General features: G+C 39.7%; 2 protein-coding genes across 6 annotated transcripts in view; both read right to left on the bottom strand.

Moving 5' to 3' along the window:
• Positions 1-793: 793 nt before the first annotated feature.
• Positions 794-11,008, bottom strand: slc2a1c (solute carrier family 2 member 1c). Its single transcript, XM_058078490.2, has 11 exons — positions 10,904-11,008; positions 8,725-8,805; positions 5,711-5,809; positions 4,615-4,775; positions 4,307-4,547; positions 4,074-4,236; positions 3,820-4,004; positions 2,100-2,201; positions 1,920-2,021; positions 1,382-1,585; positions 794-1,242 (listed from the first exon to the last, which is right to left on the bottom strand). Exons 2-11 carry the CDS (start codon positions 8,737-8,739, stop codon positions 1,063-1,065), a joined length of 1,452 nt encoding a protein of 483 aa, XP_057934473.2. The 5' UTR covers positions 8,740-8,805; positions 10,904-11,008; the 3' UTR covers positions 794-1,062.
• Positions 11,009-15,284: 4,276 nt separating this feature from the next.
• The window catches only part of smoc1 (SPARC related modular calcium binding 1), a 46,701-nt gene continuing 43,171 nt past the window's right edge, over positions 15,285-18,814 (bottom strand). For all 5 annotated transcript variants that reach the window (XM_078796034.1, XM_078796035.1, XM_078796036.1 and 2 more), the window contains one exon: positions 15,285-17,832. In XM_078796034.1, the coding sequence (XP_078652160.1) occupies positions 17,709-17,832 (124 nt within the window). In that variant the 3' untranslated portion in view covers positions 15,285-17,708. The remainder of the gene's footprint in view (positions 17,833-18,814) is intronic.

Raw genomic sequence — 18,814 nt, 5'->3', positions numbered from 1 at the left:
AGGGTTAGGGTTAAGGGTTAGGGTTGGGTTAAGGGTTGGGGTTAAGGGTTAGGGTTAAGGGTTGGGGTTAAGGGTTAGGGTTATGTGTTAGGGTTGGGTTAAGGGTTGGGGTAAAGGGTTAGGGTTAGATTTAGGGTTAGGGTTAGGGTTGGAGTTAAGGGTAAGGGTTACGGTTGGGGTTAAGGGTTAGGGTCAGGGTTAGGGTTAGGGTTAGGGTTAGGGTTGTGGTTAATCTGTTAATATTGTATTGAAAGTCTGCAAGCCGTATGGATTGGAGAATCTATCCTGGCTGAAGGTCACCAGGCTGAAGGTCATCAGGATGAAGGCTGTGTAAAAGTGTAAAAATGTATCTTGTGTCAACATTTTAGCTTTTCTGGAAAATATGATTAGCATTAGCATTATTTCTTATCTACGAGAACGGGACCAGATGAGATCTAAACCTTATTTGAAGAAAATTACTATTAAAATATTATTTTTTTAATATAAGAAAGTCACCAAACAACGCAGGTGGATTTTGAAATCTTTATTGTCCCCCAAATGATGATGTCCGTGATATGAATTGATATGAATATGAAATGATATTACCGTATTTCCAACATAGTTATGCATCCTTGTGTTTCCCGCTCACCCACTAGGTTGGCGAGGGAATTTCTAGGGAATTTCTCCTGGAGATGAATGAAGCATCCATGTACTGCGTGTATCCATCTAGAGAATACGGCTTAGGAAGTACAGTTCCTAGGATGATGATAGAACATAAGCAGGAAGTAGGTCTGAATGAGACTCTACCATCATATGACAATCATGGTAGTGATTCATGGTAGAGCAAGAGATGCCAGAGCGTACAGTCTGTAGATGGCTGGCTGCCCCCATCCACCCACCCCGGCGGGGTCCCGTTTTAATCTTAATGTACAGATTAGTCACATGACTGGCATGGAAGTACAGTGATAGTGATTCACTGTCATTTTTTGGAATCTTTACCAAAGATAATTTGTGGGGCGGCTGGGCGGGGCGCCCCCATTTTTAATAACATGGATGCATTTATGGAAGGCGCTAAAGGTCCCTTTAGGTGAAGGTGTTGAAACAGTTCTTATTGTGCAACGGGAGGAAGTCCTTCCCCCTGAACTCCTCCGCTATCTCGTCAAACGTGCGGCCTTTTGTCTCGGGAAGTTGAAACCAGGTAAAGACAAAACCGATTACCGCCAGGACCATGAAGAGGAGGTACGTGTATCCGCCGATGAGTTTCTGCGTGGAAAAGATATTCCCATATTTACAAATGGAACATAAACAACGTCGGGGACATAACAAGACTCCAATCTTGGTTCTATTTGGGGGCATCCACCCACCCAAAGGGGGCATCCATTGGGCATCAGTAGAAACTCACCAGCACCGGAGGAAAGAGCAGCGCCAGAACAAACTTCCCTCCCCAGTTCAGCATACTGGAAAAGGCCATACCGATGGGTCGGCCCGGCTGGTCAAACAGTTCCCCGGCGAGGAACCAGGAGATTGGTCCGGGACCCAGCTCATAGGCGGAGATCAGGCAGAACACCAGCAGGACCTGCAGGGTCCCCATCTGTGGGACCAGATGCTGGACAGTGGATAGAAAGGTTTTTTGGTCAACGAGTTCCACGATGGACCCTCACAGATCCGTTCCAGGAACCTGTTTGACTGACAGTTTGGGTCAGTTAGAGGAGCCAGTTGAGTTGGCTCCAGCATCTAGCTCGAGCGCCTCCCTGGACAGGCTTCGCTACACATCTGAAAATGTCTGAAAACTTTGTCTTGTCCTGTTTTTTCTTGATGTATTTTTCGGCCAATATTTTTGGAGTTATTCGGGTGCACCGTACTTAACAGTTCCCGCCGCCCCCCCCTTCATATTTGGGATCTCGCTTGAAAAAAAGAGTGAAGATATAAAAGGATCTTACCAATACGGAATCGACCACGGTCATGAGTAAGCTGCACAGCGCGATGCAGATGAAACCGATCAGGAGCAATCGCCTTCTTCCCGCCTTTTCCATCAGGAAAAACTGAAGATAAAAACCACATCTGAGACTCCTTAGATCGGAGCTTAGGGAGAAACTAAAGCAAGAGGAACCAGGACTCACTGCCACCAACGTGAAGGTGACGTTGACCGCCCCCACCCCCAGGGTCAGGTACTTGGCCTGGTCGAACGAGGCCTGGAATATTGTGGTGGAATAATTGATGACCTGTAAAAAAAAAAAAAGCAGGAATGAATTTTTCTGAAAAAAAAATTTCAGAATCCGAAATTGAAACAAAGAATGAACATCTCAGGCACCTTCGGGGACCAAACGTCTTTTTTGATGTTTTTATTGTCACCATATTCATATTTCATATTTCATACTTAATATTTCATCTTTCATATTTCATATTCCATGTTTCGTGTTTCATATTTCATATTCAATTATGCACTCAAACAAATTATTTGTATTTTTTCATAAATTAATTAAGCATTTTCAAACATAAAAATGGCAAAATTACATAAAATACATATGGTATATTAGAAGATACTGTGAATAAATATGAAGTATTCTACACTGTACACTCACGTGAGACACAAGCACCAGACTTGATCGGCACCTTTGGGGACCAAACGTCTGCAGCCGTCTTTTTTGCTGTTTTTATTGTCACCATATTCACATTTCATATTTCATATTTCGTATTTCATATTTCATATTTCATACTTAATATTTCATCTTTCATACTTCATATTTCATATTCCATGTTTCGTGTTTCATATTTCATATTTCATATTCAACTATGCACTCAAACAAATTATTTGTATTTTTTCATAAATTAATTAAGCATTTTCAAACATAAAAATGGTAAAATTACATAAAATACATACGGTATATTAGAAGATACTGTGAATAAATATGAAGTATTCTACACTGTACACTCACGTGAGACACAAGCACCAGACTTGATCGGCACCTTTGGGGACCAAACGTCTGCAGCCGTCTTTTTTGCTGTTTTTATTGTCACCATATTCATATTTCATATTTCATATTTCATATTTCATATTTCATACCATATTCAATTATGCACTCAAACAAATTATTTGTATTTTTTCATAAATTAATTAAGCATTTTCAAACATAAAAATGGCAAAATTACATAAAATACATATGGTATATTAGAAGATAGTGTGAATAAATACGAAGTACTCTAGTACACTGTACACTCATGTGAGACACAAGCACCAGACTTGATCGGCACCTGCATATGTCTGCAGCCGTCTTTTTTGCTGTTTTTATTGTTTTTTATTTCATATTTCGTATTTCATATTTCATATTTCATATTTCATATTTCATATTCAATTATTCACTCAAACAATATTGCGCAACTGCAGGGTCTTGAGACACATGCTAACTCGCAAACTAGAGAGCTAGCAACCTAAACGGTAGCCTTCAAGTTATTTCCTTTCAACTTAAATAGCCAAAAACTTACCACTTCCACACGGATAGGGAGGATAACTATTAACAGTTATTTAACCTTTAACATGAACATGAATCAAACGTAAACGTAAACTTTCATATCAAGGCGGGGGCCTCAAACCAAATGTGGCCCGCGGGCCGTGTGTTTGAGACCCCTGGTATAGACTGACATATTGACCTCTATAGGTTTTATGAAGTGGACTGTTGGTGACCAAAGATAGAAGAAGACGCCAAGATCAACATCATCCAGGCATTAGCGTTTTATCCCACTGAAAGGGAACGTTTGGGACTTTTTATGGGATTGAAGAACGAACGAGCATCTGTCACACAGTCATGCAACGTTTAGGATGTTTTTAAACGAGGAACGCACCGCATTGAACCCAGACAGCTGGCTGGCCAAGTTGACGAAGAGGACGATGACGATGGGCAGCCTGTAGCTTCGCTTCTTCAGGAACTGGCAGATGGACACTCGAGGCTGAGTGTGCGCCGCCTCTCCTTTCATCTCCTCCAGCTCGGCGAGGACAACGTCTCGGTTTCCTCTCAGCTTCAGCAGCGCTGGTGACAAGGAAAAAGGGATTCAAACATAAAAAACGCAACGCCGTCCACTACTACCGCATTTCCCACCGGCGTCCGCTTTGCTTTCCTGTCCTTTGTTGATCAGCAGGTATCGAGGGCTCTCGGGGCAGAAAGGCAAGATCAGGTACTGCGCCAGAGCCGGGATCAAGGACAGAGACAGCATCATGTCCCAGCGGTCTACCGTCCCCAACACCGTCTCCAGGCCGGACACCTGCAAGACCCACATAAACCTTCATAACCGCACGCCACCAGGCGAGGTGTTCTTCTGGCCCCGGCCTCACCATGCCCAGCAGGATCCCTGAAGCAAAGGCCACCTGGTTCAGCGTCGCAAAGGCCCCTCTCAGACTGGTGGGGGACACTTCCTGGATGTAGAGCGGGTTCAGACTCATCACCAGGCCGCAGAACAAACCGAACAAGAGTCTTCCTAGTATGAGAGTCTCAAATGCTCGTATGGCTTTGGAGATGACCATCAGGCACGCTCCCACCACGGATAAACAATTCACCACCAGTATGGAATTACGCCTGGACCGGGAGAGAGGATAACAGTTTCGGAATAACACGTCGGCTCCGTTGGGAATTTTATTCTCACCGTCCGAGCGAATCTGCTAGATGTTTGACTCCCAGCGAGCCCAACAGAGCTCCAAAGTCCTTAATGCTGACGGACAGGGACCACAGGAGGGTCAGGCTGTGGTCTGAGATGGTTTGGTTGTGTCGGTCTCTCATGGTCTCATTGAAAAACTGTTCCATGATCTGAAAACAAGAACGGTTGTCGTGGATTTGGGTACGGCAAAGCATGAGGTAATAATTGTTACCTCATTGCAGGGGTCTCAAACACGCGGCCCGCGGGCCAAATGTGGCCCGCTGGACACTAGTTTGAGGCCCCCGCCTTGATATGAAAGTTTAATGTTAGTTCAATTAATGTTCATGTTAAAGGTTAAATAACTGTTAATAGTTATCCTCCCTATCCGTGTGGAAGTGGTAAGTTTTTGGCTACTTAAGTTGAAAGGAAATAACTTGAAGGCTACCGTTTTGGTCGCTAGCTCTCTAGTTTGCGAGTTAGCATGTGTCTCAAGACCTTTCTTAAGTTTTTATTATTTGCCCTTTTATTATTATTATATTTATTACTGATTGATATTTATTTTTCATCTTATTTTGTGTAGAAAAATAAAAATTAAGATATTTGAGAACAGTGGAATGTTTTATCAGAGCTTTTATTGTAGAAAATTGGAACCAAAGCAAAGTTTTTAATTTTTTTTTTTTTAATAAATGCGTTTTTTTTTTTTTTATTTGGAAAACCTGATGCGGCCCAGTCTCACCCAGACCCGAGCTCCAGTGGCCCACAAGTAAATTGAGTTTGAGACCCCTGCCGTATTGGGTAAACGACTGTAGAGGTGACTATAGGGGTGTTATTTCATGTCTAGAGGGCTCTAATAATGCTAACAAATCAACTTGGAAGATCCGAAGTAGGTTTTCTATGCTCAAATTGCAAAAATATTCCATTTTTAAATGTATAACTTTAGACACACAAACAGGGGCTTGTCTGAAGCACTTCCAAAGTTTCGGAACTTCAAGCTTCACGCTTCCAATACTCCTCTGAGACATGATTAAGATTGATTGATCTTTCTTTGAGTTAAGATCATTGCCAGTTGTTAGCGTTAGAGACCGACACAATGTCCTAAAATCACCTTGGCGGGGGCGTTGACATTGCCTGTGTGGTAGCCGACCTGCAGGGAGCCCAGGACCGCCGCCAAGACTGAGGTCAGGAGTACGGCTGTCGGATGGCACTGGAACAGTTACATAGCATATAGCATACATGTAGCACGTTAGGACAAGATAGTACACAGACGCCGCTTCATGATGACGCCGCCAGTGGTGTCATTAGGCTTATTTGAGGGGGGGCTTCAGTCCTTCTGAATAATTTGATTTTTTTAATTGTTTTTTTTTACAAAAAAAAAAATCTCTGACAAATTAAATAATTTGACATTTTTTATTGATATTTTTTTTATTTATTGATTTTTTCTCTGACACATTTCTGACAAATTTCATATAATAGGGCAAAAGCAGGCCCCGAAAATGTTTTGTATTCATTTTTTTAATTAATTTATTTTTTTACAAAAAAAATCTCTGGCTAATTAAATAATTTGACAATTTTTATTGATTTTTTTATTTTTTATTGATTTTTTTAATCTCTGTCAAATTTCATATAATAGGGCAAAAGCAGGCCGCCTAAAATGTTAATAAGCCCTCCGAAATAATTTGATATTTTGTATTGATTTTTTTTAATTAATTTTTTTACCCAAAAAATCTCTGACAAATTAAATCATTTGACATTTTTTAATTGATATTTTTTATTTTTTATTGATTTTTAAAAAAAAATCTCTGACAAATTAAATAATTTGACATTTTTTATTGATATTTTTTTATTTATTGATTTTTTTCTCTGACACATCTCTGACAAATTTCATATAATAGGGCAAAAGCAGGCCCCGAAAATGTTTTGTATTGATTTTTTTAATTGATTTTTTTTACAAAAAAAATCTCTGGCAAATTAAATAATTTGACAATTTTTATTGATATTCTTATTTTTTATTTATTTATTTTAAAATCTCTGACAAATTTCATATAATAGGGCAAAAGCAGGCCCCATAAAATGTTGATAAGCCCTCTTAAATAATTTGATATTTTGTATTGATTTTTTGAAATTGATTTTTTTACAAAAAAATCTATGACAAATTAAATAATTTGACATTTTTTATTGATATTTTTTATTGATTTAAAAAAAAAAATCTGACAAATTTCATATAATAGGGCAAAAGCAGGCCCACTAAAGTGTTCATAAGCCCTCCCAAATATTTTGATATTTTGTATTGATTTTTTTAATTGATTCTTTTTACCAAAAAAATGTCTGACAAATTAAATCATTTGACATTTTTTTATTGATATTTTTTATTTTTTATTGATTTTTTTAAATCTCTGACAAATTTCATATAATAGGGCAAAAGCAGGCCTCCTAAAATGTTGATAAGCCCTCTTAAATAATTTGATATTTTGTATTGATTTTTTGAAATTGATTTTTTTTACAAAAAAATGTCTGACAAATTAAGTATTTTGACATTTTTTATTGATATTTTTTATTGATTTAAAAAAAAATCTCTGACAAATTTCATATAATAGGGCAAAAGCAGGCCCCTTAAAATGTTTATATGCCCTCCTAAATAATTTGATATTTTGTATTAATTTTTTAAATTGATGTTTTTTACCAAACAAATCTCTGACAAATTAAATAATGTAACATTTTTTATTAATATTTTTTATTGATTTAAAAAAAACTCTGACAAATTTAATATAATAAGGCAAAAGCAGGCCCCCTAAAATGTTCATATGCCCTCCTAAATAATTTGATATTTTGTATTGATTTTTTAATTAATTTTTTAACCAAAAATATATCTGACAAATTAAATAATTTGACATTTTTTTATTGATATTTTTTATTGATTTTTTAAAAAAATCTCTGACAAATTTCATATAATAGCAGGCCCCTTAAAATGTTTATAAGCCTGCCTAAATAATTTGATATTTTGTATTCATTTTTAAATTGATTTTTTTTTTACCAAAAAACTCTGACAAATTAAATAATTTAACATTTTTTATTGATATTTTTTATTGATAAAAAAACTCTGACAAATTTAATATAATAAGGCAAAAGCAGGCCCCCTAAAATGTTCATATGCCCTCCTAAATAATTTGATATTTTGTATTGATTTTTTAATTAATTGTTTAACCAAAAATTAATCTGACAAATTAAATAATTTGACATTTTTTATTGATATTTTTTATTGATTTTTTAAAAAAATCTCTGACAAATTTCATATAATAGCAGGCCCCTTAAAATGTTTATAAGCCTGCCTAAATAATTTGATATTTTGTATTCATTTTTAAATTGATTTTTTTTACCAAAAAAACTCTGACAAATTAAATAATTTAACATTTTTTATTGATATTTTTTATTGATTAAAAAAAACTCTGACAAATTTAATATAATAAGGCAAAAGCAGGCCCCCTAAAATGTTCATATGCCCTCCTAAATAATTTGATATTTTGTATTGATTTTTTAATTATTTTTTTAACCAAAAATATATCTGACAAATTAAATAATTTGACATTTTTTATTGATATTTTTTTTATTGATTTCTAAAAAAATCTATGACAAATTTCATATAATAAGGCAAAACCCCTAAAATGTTCATAAGTCCTCCTAAATAATTTGATATTTTATATTGATTTTTAAACATTTTTATCGATTTTTTAACAAAAAACTTTTTTTTAACAAAAAACTTTTTTTTAAACAAAAAAACTTTTTTTTAACAAAAAAAACTTTTTTTTAACAAAAAACTTTTTTTTAAACAAAAAAAACTTTTTTTTAACAAAAAACTTTTTTTTAAACAAAAAAAACCTTTTTTTTAAACAAAATTTTTTTTTTTTTTTAACAAAAAAAAACTTTTGTTTGAACTGTACCGTGTAGATGAACGTCGCCTTCACTGTCAACAGTAAAATGCTGACGCTTGCACTTTGACAGGTCAAAGGTGCTACGGAGTATTTTCACACACTGGCAACATGTACTACTTACATGTACTACTTGATATTTACCTGAAGAAGTTGTACCCTTCAGATGTTCAGGTTGCTGGTGGTCACAACTCACCTCCTGTAACGCCATTGGTCAGGTTGAGATGGCTTTGCCTCCCCGGAGGCGGACATGCATTTATTCACTTCCGATTCCCGTCTGCAAAGGCACAACACACCGTCTGGGTTGGGACGTCATGCCTGGCCTAAACTTAGCCTAAACTTAGCCTAAACTTAGCCTAAACTTAGCCTAAACTTGGGCCTCGGCCGGCTTGATGTGGTTCCACTCCAGTCCTGTGGTGGTGGGATTGGAAATAAAGTGGAAATAAAGCAGCGTGGACACGTGTTTGAGCCCTTCCTGGTTTCTTGCCACCAAACAGATTTAGTCGTGTGGGGAACCGTCCCACAAGTTCCCTGCCAACCCAAATGAGCCTAAGAGTGAAGTGACGACTGATCCCAGAGGTCACAAAAGACCCCACAACAACATCCAAAGAACTGCAGGCCTCACTTGCCTCAGTTAAGGTCAGTTTTTATGAGTCCACCATCAGACAGACGCTGGGAAAAAGGTTCCAAGACCAAAACCACTGCTGAACTAAAACAACGTTATGACTTGTCTCCATTTTGACAAAAGATGGACTGAATAAAAATTAAAATTAAAATTAAAATTAAAATTAAAATTAAAATTAAAATTAAAATTAAAATTAAAATTAAAATTAAAATTAAAATTAAAATTAAAAAACTGTATTAGGAAAGCAGGAAGTGAACAAATAAAAATAAAAATAAAAATAAAAATAAAAATAAAAATAAAAATACAAATACAAATACAAATACAAATACAAATACAAATACAAATACAAATACAAATACAAATACAAATACAAATAAAAATAAAAATAAATATTTATTAGGAAAGCAGGAAGTGAGCAAAAAATTATTTAAAAAATTAAAAAATTACAAATTAAAAAATTAAAAATTAAAATTAAAATTAAAATTAAAATTAAAATTAAAATTAAAATTAAAATTAAAATTAAAATTAAAATTAAAATTAAAATTAAAATTAAAATTAAAATTAGAAAAGCAGGAAGTGAACAAATGTGACATTTACTGATTGTAAAAGTACCAGATGGAGGGGTAGGATTGAATAAGCTTTGCTTCTTCCTACTCCTTTTGGACATGTGGAACTGGGAACTGATTATGGGATGCACTCAATTGGAATCTGATGCATGTTTTTGAGGATCCCTAAGACCTCTGGGAAAATACTCTGTGATCTGACCAGACAAAATTAAAATTAAAATTAAAATTAAAATTAAAATTAAAATTAAAATTAAAATTAAAATTAAAATTAAAATTAAAATTAAAATTAAAATTAAAATTAAAATTAAAATCAAGCAGGAAGTGAATAAAAAATAAAAATAAAAATAAAAATAAAAATAAAAATAAAAATAAAAATAAAAATAAAAATAAAAATAAAAATAAAAATAAATAAAAATAAAAATAAAAATAAAAATAAAAATAAAAATTAGGAAAGCAGGAAGTGAACAAATGTAACAGTTACTGATTGTAAAAGTACCAGATGGAGGGGTAGGATTTAATAAGCTTTGCTTCTTCCTACTCCTCTTGGACATGTGGAACTGGGAACTGATTATGGGATGCACTCAATTGTAATCTGATGCGTGTTCAAATACCATTACCATTACCGTTACCGTTACCATTACCATTACCATTACCATTACCATTACCATTACCATTACCATTACCATTACCATTACCATTACCATTGCCATTACCATTGAGCACCTAGCATGATGCTGTTGTAGCGGAAAGGATCAAAGTGACCCACTGATGATGAGTTCATTGAAAACAGTACGTCAAGCAGAACGCCAACATTTTAAAGCGCATGCAGAGGCACATAAAGCTGCTGGATGCCACATGATGCTTCCAACGTAGCCACCGTGCTAATTAAAGCCCCGGGGGTTATTTGCTTTTGTCGACCACGCATCTGGTAAAAGCTGTTTATGAATAAAGGCGTCAACTGAAGACTTTACAGTCCTGCTTTACAAAGCGGAGACTTTATTTTATTCGACTCATCCCGGGCTGTCCCCGCCCCACTCGGCTCAGGATCGAACGGCTTCTTTGTGGACCCGTTCCAAACCCCAACGCTTGGATCCGTGTTAGAATCATGGATCTCTGAGATCCACTTTTTCCCTGAGGAATTCGCCGTGCTTCAGGATTGAAATACAACATGGACGCATCCTCACCTGCGCTGTGGAGTGAAGTTTCTTGAAGAAAGTCCAAATGGGAAAATACCAGTTCTCCACTAATTCCAAGTCTTGTACGTCGATGGCATCCTCATCCTGGAAGTAAAGCCGAACGCTCCACCCTGGGGACTACACACACGCACACTTACCCTACCAGTTATTCCACTGACGAAGTCACATGGAGATGCTGAATTTGTGGTTGACACGATAAAACGACGTGCCAAGGGCCTCCTCCGCGTTCCCATGGAAGGCTCAGAGGCTGACTTGGGATCAGTTCACCTGTACCTTGCACCGCCGTGCCTGGGGGTCGTAGTGCCCCAGTGCTGGTGTGATGATGTTCACTCCATGAACATGATTGCACTCGCAACCTCCCAGTATTTGCACTTGTTGCGACACAAATGCTCAGCAGCAAATAAGTCCACCATAAACAGTAGCGTTGGGGGCCACATGGCCCCGCCCCCTGTGCAAGTTTCATAGATGTGATCATTTGGAGCCTGGAGGATTTGGAGACGGAACCATTAAGTTTGTTTGCGTAAGCAAAAATACGTCTCTTCCTCCTGAGATGATGATGGCGATTACATAATGGCCGCCACCCCCCCCCCTTTGAAGCATGTCAGTCTGTCCCAAACCACCCGCCCCCACCCCCCGAGTGGCAGAGGTGTGAAAGTATATGACTGCTTTGTTGACTCAACAAAGTCAGCTTTGTTGTTACAAAACAACAAATATGACAAATATGTAAACATATGAGATCGGAATGCTAAGCTAACAGTTTAGCATTACCGTGGGAGCAATCCTTTTTGGATATGCGGCTGTTTTTTTAGCTTTCACTCCCATTTCCTGGAGGGCCCAACATGTGCTTTATGGACTTGGAACAGGCATTTGACCGTGTTTGACCTTCACACTACCACCACCATCTTTTACCGTTGATTCAATGTTTACAGTATTTACTTAGCTTGTTGACTTAGCAAAGTCAGCTTTGTTGGGACGTCAGAGTTCACAACAACAAATATGACAAATATGTCAACATATGAGATTGGAATGCTAAGCTAACAATTTAGCATTCCCAGGGGGGCTAATCCTTCGATATGCTGCTGTTTTTTAGCTTTCACTGCTGTTTCCTGGACTGGACCCAGGAGTTGGCCCAACCGGTTTATATATGCTTTATGGACTTGGAACAGGCATTTGACTGTGTTCACAGGAAGTGAATACAAAATAAGAGCATGAACCAGGAACTGAAGCATGAAAGGAAACTAAATGAACCATCATGGAGTCTAACTGAGTGACATCGTCCCTGCTATTCCCAGACGATGTGGTCCTGATGCTGAGTGTGAAACATCTGGGATGAGACTCAGCATCTCCAAATCCAAGGCCATGGTTCTCAGTTGGTTTGGAATGAGGTCCTGAACCAGGTGGAGGGGTTCAAGTATCTGGGGGGTCGTGGAGCGTGGTGAACGACTGGACTCACCCCAGGAGTTGGACACCTTTGTATACCTCTTTCTATCCCAGCTGTCTTGTGGCGAGAGGTGGGGTCCACCCTGGACTGGTGGCCAGCCAATCACAGGGCACATACAGACAAACAACCATTCACACTCACATTCATACCTATGGACAATTTGGAGTGGCTAATTAACCTAGCATGTTTTTGGAATGTGGGAGGAAACCGGAATACCCAGAAAAAAAAACCCATGCATGCACGGGGAGAACATGCAAACTCCACACAGAGATGGCCGAGGGTGGAATTGAACTCGGGTCTCCTAGCTGTGAGGCCTGCCTGGTAACCACTCCACCACTGTGCAGCAGTTTTCAATTTTATCTTCTTATTTAGGTTTCTTATAGTTCTAGAATGTGCTTCGGGCCAATTAAAAAACAAAAAATAAAAATAAAAAACAGCCACGTACTGTAAAAAGCCCCTGGGCCACACTTTGGACACCATTGACCTATCTTCTCATCAAGCTCGGGTCCCTAGAGGCACCCCAAGCCGCATGTTTAACCTAGCATGTTTTTGGAATGGGGGAGGAAACCGGAGTACCCGGAGAAAACCTGCGCAAAACACTCCGCACAGACATAGCCGAGGGTGGAATCGAACTTGGGTCTCCTAGCTGTGTGGCCACTCGTCCACCATGCAGCTCAACAAATCCACAGTATGGTTCTGTAGTAGGTTCCATCGTACTGTTCTCTTTCAAAGTGCTTGATTGGGAATTCAAATCGATCCCAGTAGATTTAAACCAGTTTACACAATGAATCCAGTTCCAGCGAGTCTAAAAGGCCACTATTACCTTTTCATAGCCAAACAGAAAAAAATTCCAGGCATCGTATTCATTGAAAAACAATCATTTTCGTTCTGCGCCAGGAAGCGGAGTCGCGATTTACAAGCTGAAAATCGGAAAGAATGTTTAACACGATGCCTTTGAATGCGTCATCCGCTTGCAAGCTCAGTTCACGCAGCTGACTTCTCAATCTGTGTGTCTGGAGTCTGACCTTTGACCTCCCGCAGGCCCAGACAACTCCTTGACCCCGCCGTGCAGGTGCGGGCTCGGAGGGCGCCGACCCCCCCAACCCCCCCCATCCCCACTGTTCCAATTACTCCTAATGGTGTCTGATGTAGTTTAAGTGTTCCAATGGAAAGCAAATAAATGGATCATGGATCATGTTTTTTTTCGCTTTTTCTTGAGCTTTTTATTTGGTGATGCCAGAAGAAGAAAAACATGAGGGCAGTCATAACGCCAAAGGACTTTAACCAGGCCGCTCCAGCCGTTCAGCCATTCAGAGGTGGACTTCCTGGATCTTCGTCCTGCCGGAGGACCCGAGTTGGTTTCAGCTGGAGGTCACCAACAGATGGCCGGACCTTCTCCTTCAGGAGAATTCATGCTTCCGTTAATCACAGCAAGTCTTCCAGGTCTTGAAGCAGCAAAACAGCCCCAGACCATCACACTACCACCACCATATTTTACCGTTGATTCAGTGTTTACAGTATTTACTTTGTTGACTCAGCAAAAGTCAGCTTTGTTGGGACGTCTGAGTTCACAACAACAAATATGACAAATATGTCAACATATGAGATCGAAATGCTAAGCTAACAGTTTAGCATTCCCAGGGGGGACAATTCTTGGATATGCTGTTTTTTTTTTAAACTTCCACTGTCGTTTCCTGGAGGGGACCCGGGAGTTGGCCCAACCGGTCTACATGTGCTTTATGGACTTGGAACAGACATTTGACCGTGTTTGACCTTCACACTACCACCACCATCTTTTACCGTTGATTCAGTGTTTACAGTATTTACTTTGTTGACTCAGCAAAGTCAGCTTTGTTGGGACGTCAGAGTTCACAACAACGAATATGACAAATATGTCAACATATGAGATCGGAATGCTAAGCTAACAGTTTAGCATTCCCAGTGGGGGCCAATCCTTGGATATGCTGCTGTTTTTTTTTTTAGCTTTCACTGCCGTTTCCTAGAGGGGAACCGGGAGTTGGCCCAACCGGTCTACATGTGCTTTATGGACTTGGAACAGGCATTTGACCGTGTTTGACCTTCACACTACCACCACCATCTTTTACTTTTGATCCCACAATACACCAGGCTTCTCTGCTGATCAACTCATCAACATGGACGTCACTTCCAGAAGCCCAAATTCCAGTCCTTACCTGTGAAAGTCCTTTGCCCCAACCGCCCCTGCCCACACCCCCCCCCCCCCACATCCGAGCAGCTGTGTCATTATGAACGTCTTTTGAAGTAAAATGCCACGTGTCAGTAGATGACACAGATGCGGTCCAGCTGCCTCACGGCTCCGGTTTCATCGCCGATACGAGACGCCGCCCATCGAGACCCCGGAGCATCACGTAGCCGGATCGAGTCGGTGTCGTTAATCCTGGGGGCCTCTGAAGATGGAAGCTATTATTTGTCCGAGTGGCCTGGTACACCTGGCACTTTCATCATGTCCAAACCTGGAGATGCAACCATCTTGACCTCCAGGTGTCCCTTCCGACTCTGAACATACGTTTAGAGGTCAAGGTTATTCCTGGTGGAATACTTAGGATCAGGGGACAAACTCTGATAATCTTATTTATATTTCACTTTCCCAAATGGTAGCAAAATAATAATAATAATAATAATATTATACATTTGATCTCTTATTTGACGTTATTCTTGTAAAATCAGGACTATTTTCTTTCTGTTTTTATGAACCAGAGATCTCCTAGTGCTCTTTTGGAGCTCGTCTTGGAGCGTTCCCCCTCATGGGACCCCCACCCGCACCCCCAATCCCGATCAGCAGTGATTGCTGCTGTCGAAGGCTGCTTTTAGGCCGTGTCTGGAAGCAGTTGAGCGGCTTCGGTCTTCAAAAGTGGACGGACGGATATACGCCCCCCCCTTGCGTCCCCCCGTCAAACCTCCCTTGGCGGTTACTTGGCCAAAATTAGGCGCAGCAGGACCCAGTAATCCAAAAATATTTTCTACATTCTTAACATTTAGCGGCGCTTTGGTCGGAAGGGAAAGTTGACCGCAGATGAGACGACGGTAACACGATACTATCGGCGCTTGGACGTTGATGCATTGCAAAGCGCACGACAATAAAGGGTCACTGATAGTTAGACTCCGGAGAGTCCAATGTTTATTTCATGGACGGCCATTTGTAGAAGAAACAGGATGAAGCAGAGCAGAACCGCCAGTATTAAAAGGACTTTGCGAGGCATGTAAACATGGTATCCCACTTCTGCTTGTGTTTAGTCATCTTTACTCTCTGCCAGTGGGGATGTTTTGTGTCTTTGTCCGAGTAAGCGGCCAAAACCCGCCCAAAATGTGTGCGGTGCCTCCATCTCGACTCTTACTCATAGCTTTACACGACGGCTAGTGCTGCTATTTTTATTGTGCTTTATGTTGGCACAAACTTTATTTTAAGGAAAAAAAAAAACTGTGTGAGGACAAAGCGCTAGCAACTGAAAAAGAAAAAATACAAACATACGGTACCATTGTGACCCCAATATAACATGACCCCCCCCCCCCCCCTTGCCAAGACCCCACAGTCATCCTTACCGACCCTGCAAGGTGAAAAGTACAGCAATGACTCCTTTTCATCGGCGATACGAGAATAAAAAATTGTCCAAGATTTTGTAAATATTGCTTCCGGCTACATCAAGGGTCTCAAACATGCGGCCCGCGTGAAAGTTTAATGTTAGTGCAGCCCGCGCAAGTTTGATATGAATGCTGTATGGTATCATGTACCCAGAAAAAATTATTACGTTTGATTCATGTTCATGTTAAAGGTTAAATAACAGTTAATAGTTATCCTCCCTATCCGTGTGGAAGTGGTAAGTTTTTTATATGCATGCTGTATGGTATCATGTACCCAGAAAAAATGATTACGTTTGATTCATGTTCATGTTAAAGGTTAAATAACTGTTAATAGTTATCCTCCCTATCCGTGTGGAAGTGGTAAGTTTTTGATATGGATGCTGTATGGTATCATGTACCCAGAAAAAATTATTACGTTTGATTCATGTTCATGTTAAAGGTTAAATAACTGTTAATAGTTATCCTCCCTATCCGTGTGGAAGTGGTAAGTTTTTTATATGGATGCTGTATGGTATCATGTACCCAGAAAAAATGATTACGTTTGATTCATGTTCATGTTAAAGGTTAAATAACTGTTAATAGTTATCCTCCCTATCCGTGTGGAAGTGGTAAGTTTTTGGCTATTTAAGTTGAAAGGAAATAACTTGAAGGCTACCGTTTAGGTCGCTAGCGCTCTAGTTTGCGAGTTAGCATGTGTCTCAAGACCCTGCAGTTGCGCAATATGTTGCGCAAAGCGAAGTTTTTAAAATTTTTTTGTTTTTAATAAATGCGTTTTTTTTTTTTTTGGAAAACCTGATGCGGCCCAGTCTCACCCAGACCCGAGCTCCAGTGGCCCCCCAAGTAAATTGAGTTTGAGACCCCTGGGCTATCATACCGACCTAGCTAAGGTCACCGGTGTGTGACGGGAAGAAAAGCTCTGACTGTTTGGGGTAAAGACCTTTTGGCGCCACCTGTTGGTCACAGCCCTGACAGCAAGATGGCCGCTATTTTTAAAGATAGGCGTCACGTGATGACACGTGTTCATCATTCATTCATAAATTAGAAAGTTATTACTAAAAAAACGTAAACGCTACTCGAGTGTTGTTGTGAAGACGATTCACGTCACTTTCACGGATACTCAGATGATGACAACGAGAAAAGACCGTTACGTTACGTAACAACTGCGGTTGCTAAGTTACAGCCGCGTTTCGCTGTGTTCATGCTCCTGGAAATAATTGGAAATGTGAAATAAAAAGTCCTGGAGTCGAGTTGACAAAGCGTCTTCTGCGGTCCGAATAACTTGACTGGATTGCATGTGAATCAGAGAAGAAAAGCTCTGAAAAAGACTTTTTTTCACAGCTTTCCAATCTAATATCAGGGTCAGTACAGTAGGGGGGGACTAGTCTTGGCACCGTATTCCCGATGTTTATTCCCATTTACTGAACCCGAAACGCTTGTACATGTCCTGGGCTGCGGAATGAATAAGTCATAAGGGGTCACAGTCCCGTTGTAATGGGTTCATTTTGCACGTTGATATGTACAGACATTCGTTCCATCGCCACGGTTACGCCTCCCCCAGGATGCTGCCTGTGGTGAGCCCAGCAACTCTTCCCAAATCTATTCCTACCTTCCAATCATCCGGGCTGGGAATACAAGCACAAACGGATCAAATGTCAAACATGGAGGAGAAAGTGCAAATATTTTGGCGCTGCTTTTTCGTCGTCTTTGTCTCACGAAACCAAACAACCCAGGAAGCTATTTTCCCTCCGCGCCGTCTTTCTTCCTGTCGCCGTGGAGCGAGCGTGCCGATGCCTTCCTTCTGTGCCCTCGGTTCTCCTCTCGGCTCCTGGGCCCGTCTCGTCTCACACCGGACGGCCGACTGCAAGCACAGGAAGCGTCGGCGTCAGAGGAGGAAGTGCACGGCCCTGCGTCTACGTTAGCGAGGGAGGCTAAGGGAGCTAAAGAAGATGGGAGATGATGCAGAGGTCTAGCAGAGGAGAAGATGAGCCCTGATTGCTTACAGACGCTCCGCTCTGATGGGGCATCACGTTGGAAAATAATAAATAATAATAATAATAATAAAATAATTTTAATAATAATAATAGTTTTCAGCCATCCTGGTTGCTGATTGGCAGCATTACATTATCATTACGGTTATCATTGTCATTATAAAGACAGCTGGGATAGGCTCCAGCACCCTCATGACCCTCGTGAGGATAAGCAATAGAAAATGAATGAATATCAATATCATTATCATTATGGTTATCATTATCATTATCAATTTCACGCCCAAAGACAGCTGGGATAGGCTCCAGCACCCTCACGACTCTTGTGAGAATAAGCAGTAGAAAATGAATGAATATCAAAATCAATATCAATATCATTATGGTTATTATCATTATCAATATCACGCCCGAAGACAGCTGGGATAGGCTCCAGCACCCTCATGACCCTCGTGACAATAAGCGGTAGAAAATGAATGAATGAATATCAATATCAAAATCAATATCAATATCATTATGGTTATCATTATCAATATCACGCCCAAAGACAGCTGGGATAGGCTCCAGCACCCTCATGAGGATAAGCAGCAGAAAATGAATGAATGAATATCAATATCATTATGGTTATTATTATAATTATCAATTTCACGCCGGAAGGCAGCTGGGATAGGCTCCAGCACCCTCGCGACCCTCGTGAGGCTAAGCGGTAGAAAATGAATGAATGAATGAATATCAATATCATTATGGTTATCAATGTCAATATCATTATCAATATCACGCCCAAAGACAGCTGGGATAGGCTCCAGTACCCTTGTGAGGATAAGCAGTAGAAATGAATGAATGAATATCAACATCAAC

The sequence above is a fragment of the Doryrhamphus excisus genome, linkage group LG14, assembly GCF_037039965.1.
Source record: "Doryrhamphus excisus strain RoL-2023G ecotype Guam linkage group LG14, RoL_Dexc_Guam_v1.1, whole genome shotgun sequence".
Lineage (NCBI taxonomy): Eukaryota > Metazoa > Chordata > Actinopteri > Syngnathiformes > Syngnathidae > Doryrhamphus > Doryrhamphus excisus.
This window is presented reverse-complemented; position numbering and strand designations above follow the sequence as displayed.

Coding starts and splice junctions, on each gene's coding strand:
- slc2a1c (XM_058078490.2), bottom strand. Junction 4,776..5,710: donor ATGTCAACGCCCCCGCCAAG/GTGATTTTAGGA, acceptor TCTTGTTTTCAG/ATCATGGAACAGTTTTTCAA. Junction 4,237..4,306: donor CAGGGATCCTGCTGGGCATG/GTGAGGCCGGGG, acceptor TGGGTCTTGCAG/GTGTCCGGCCTGGAGACGGT.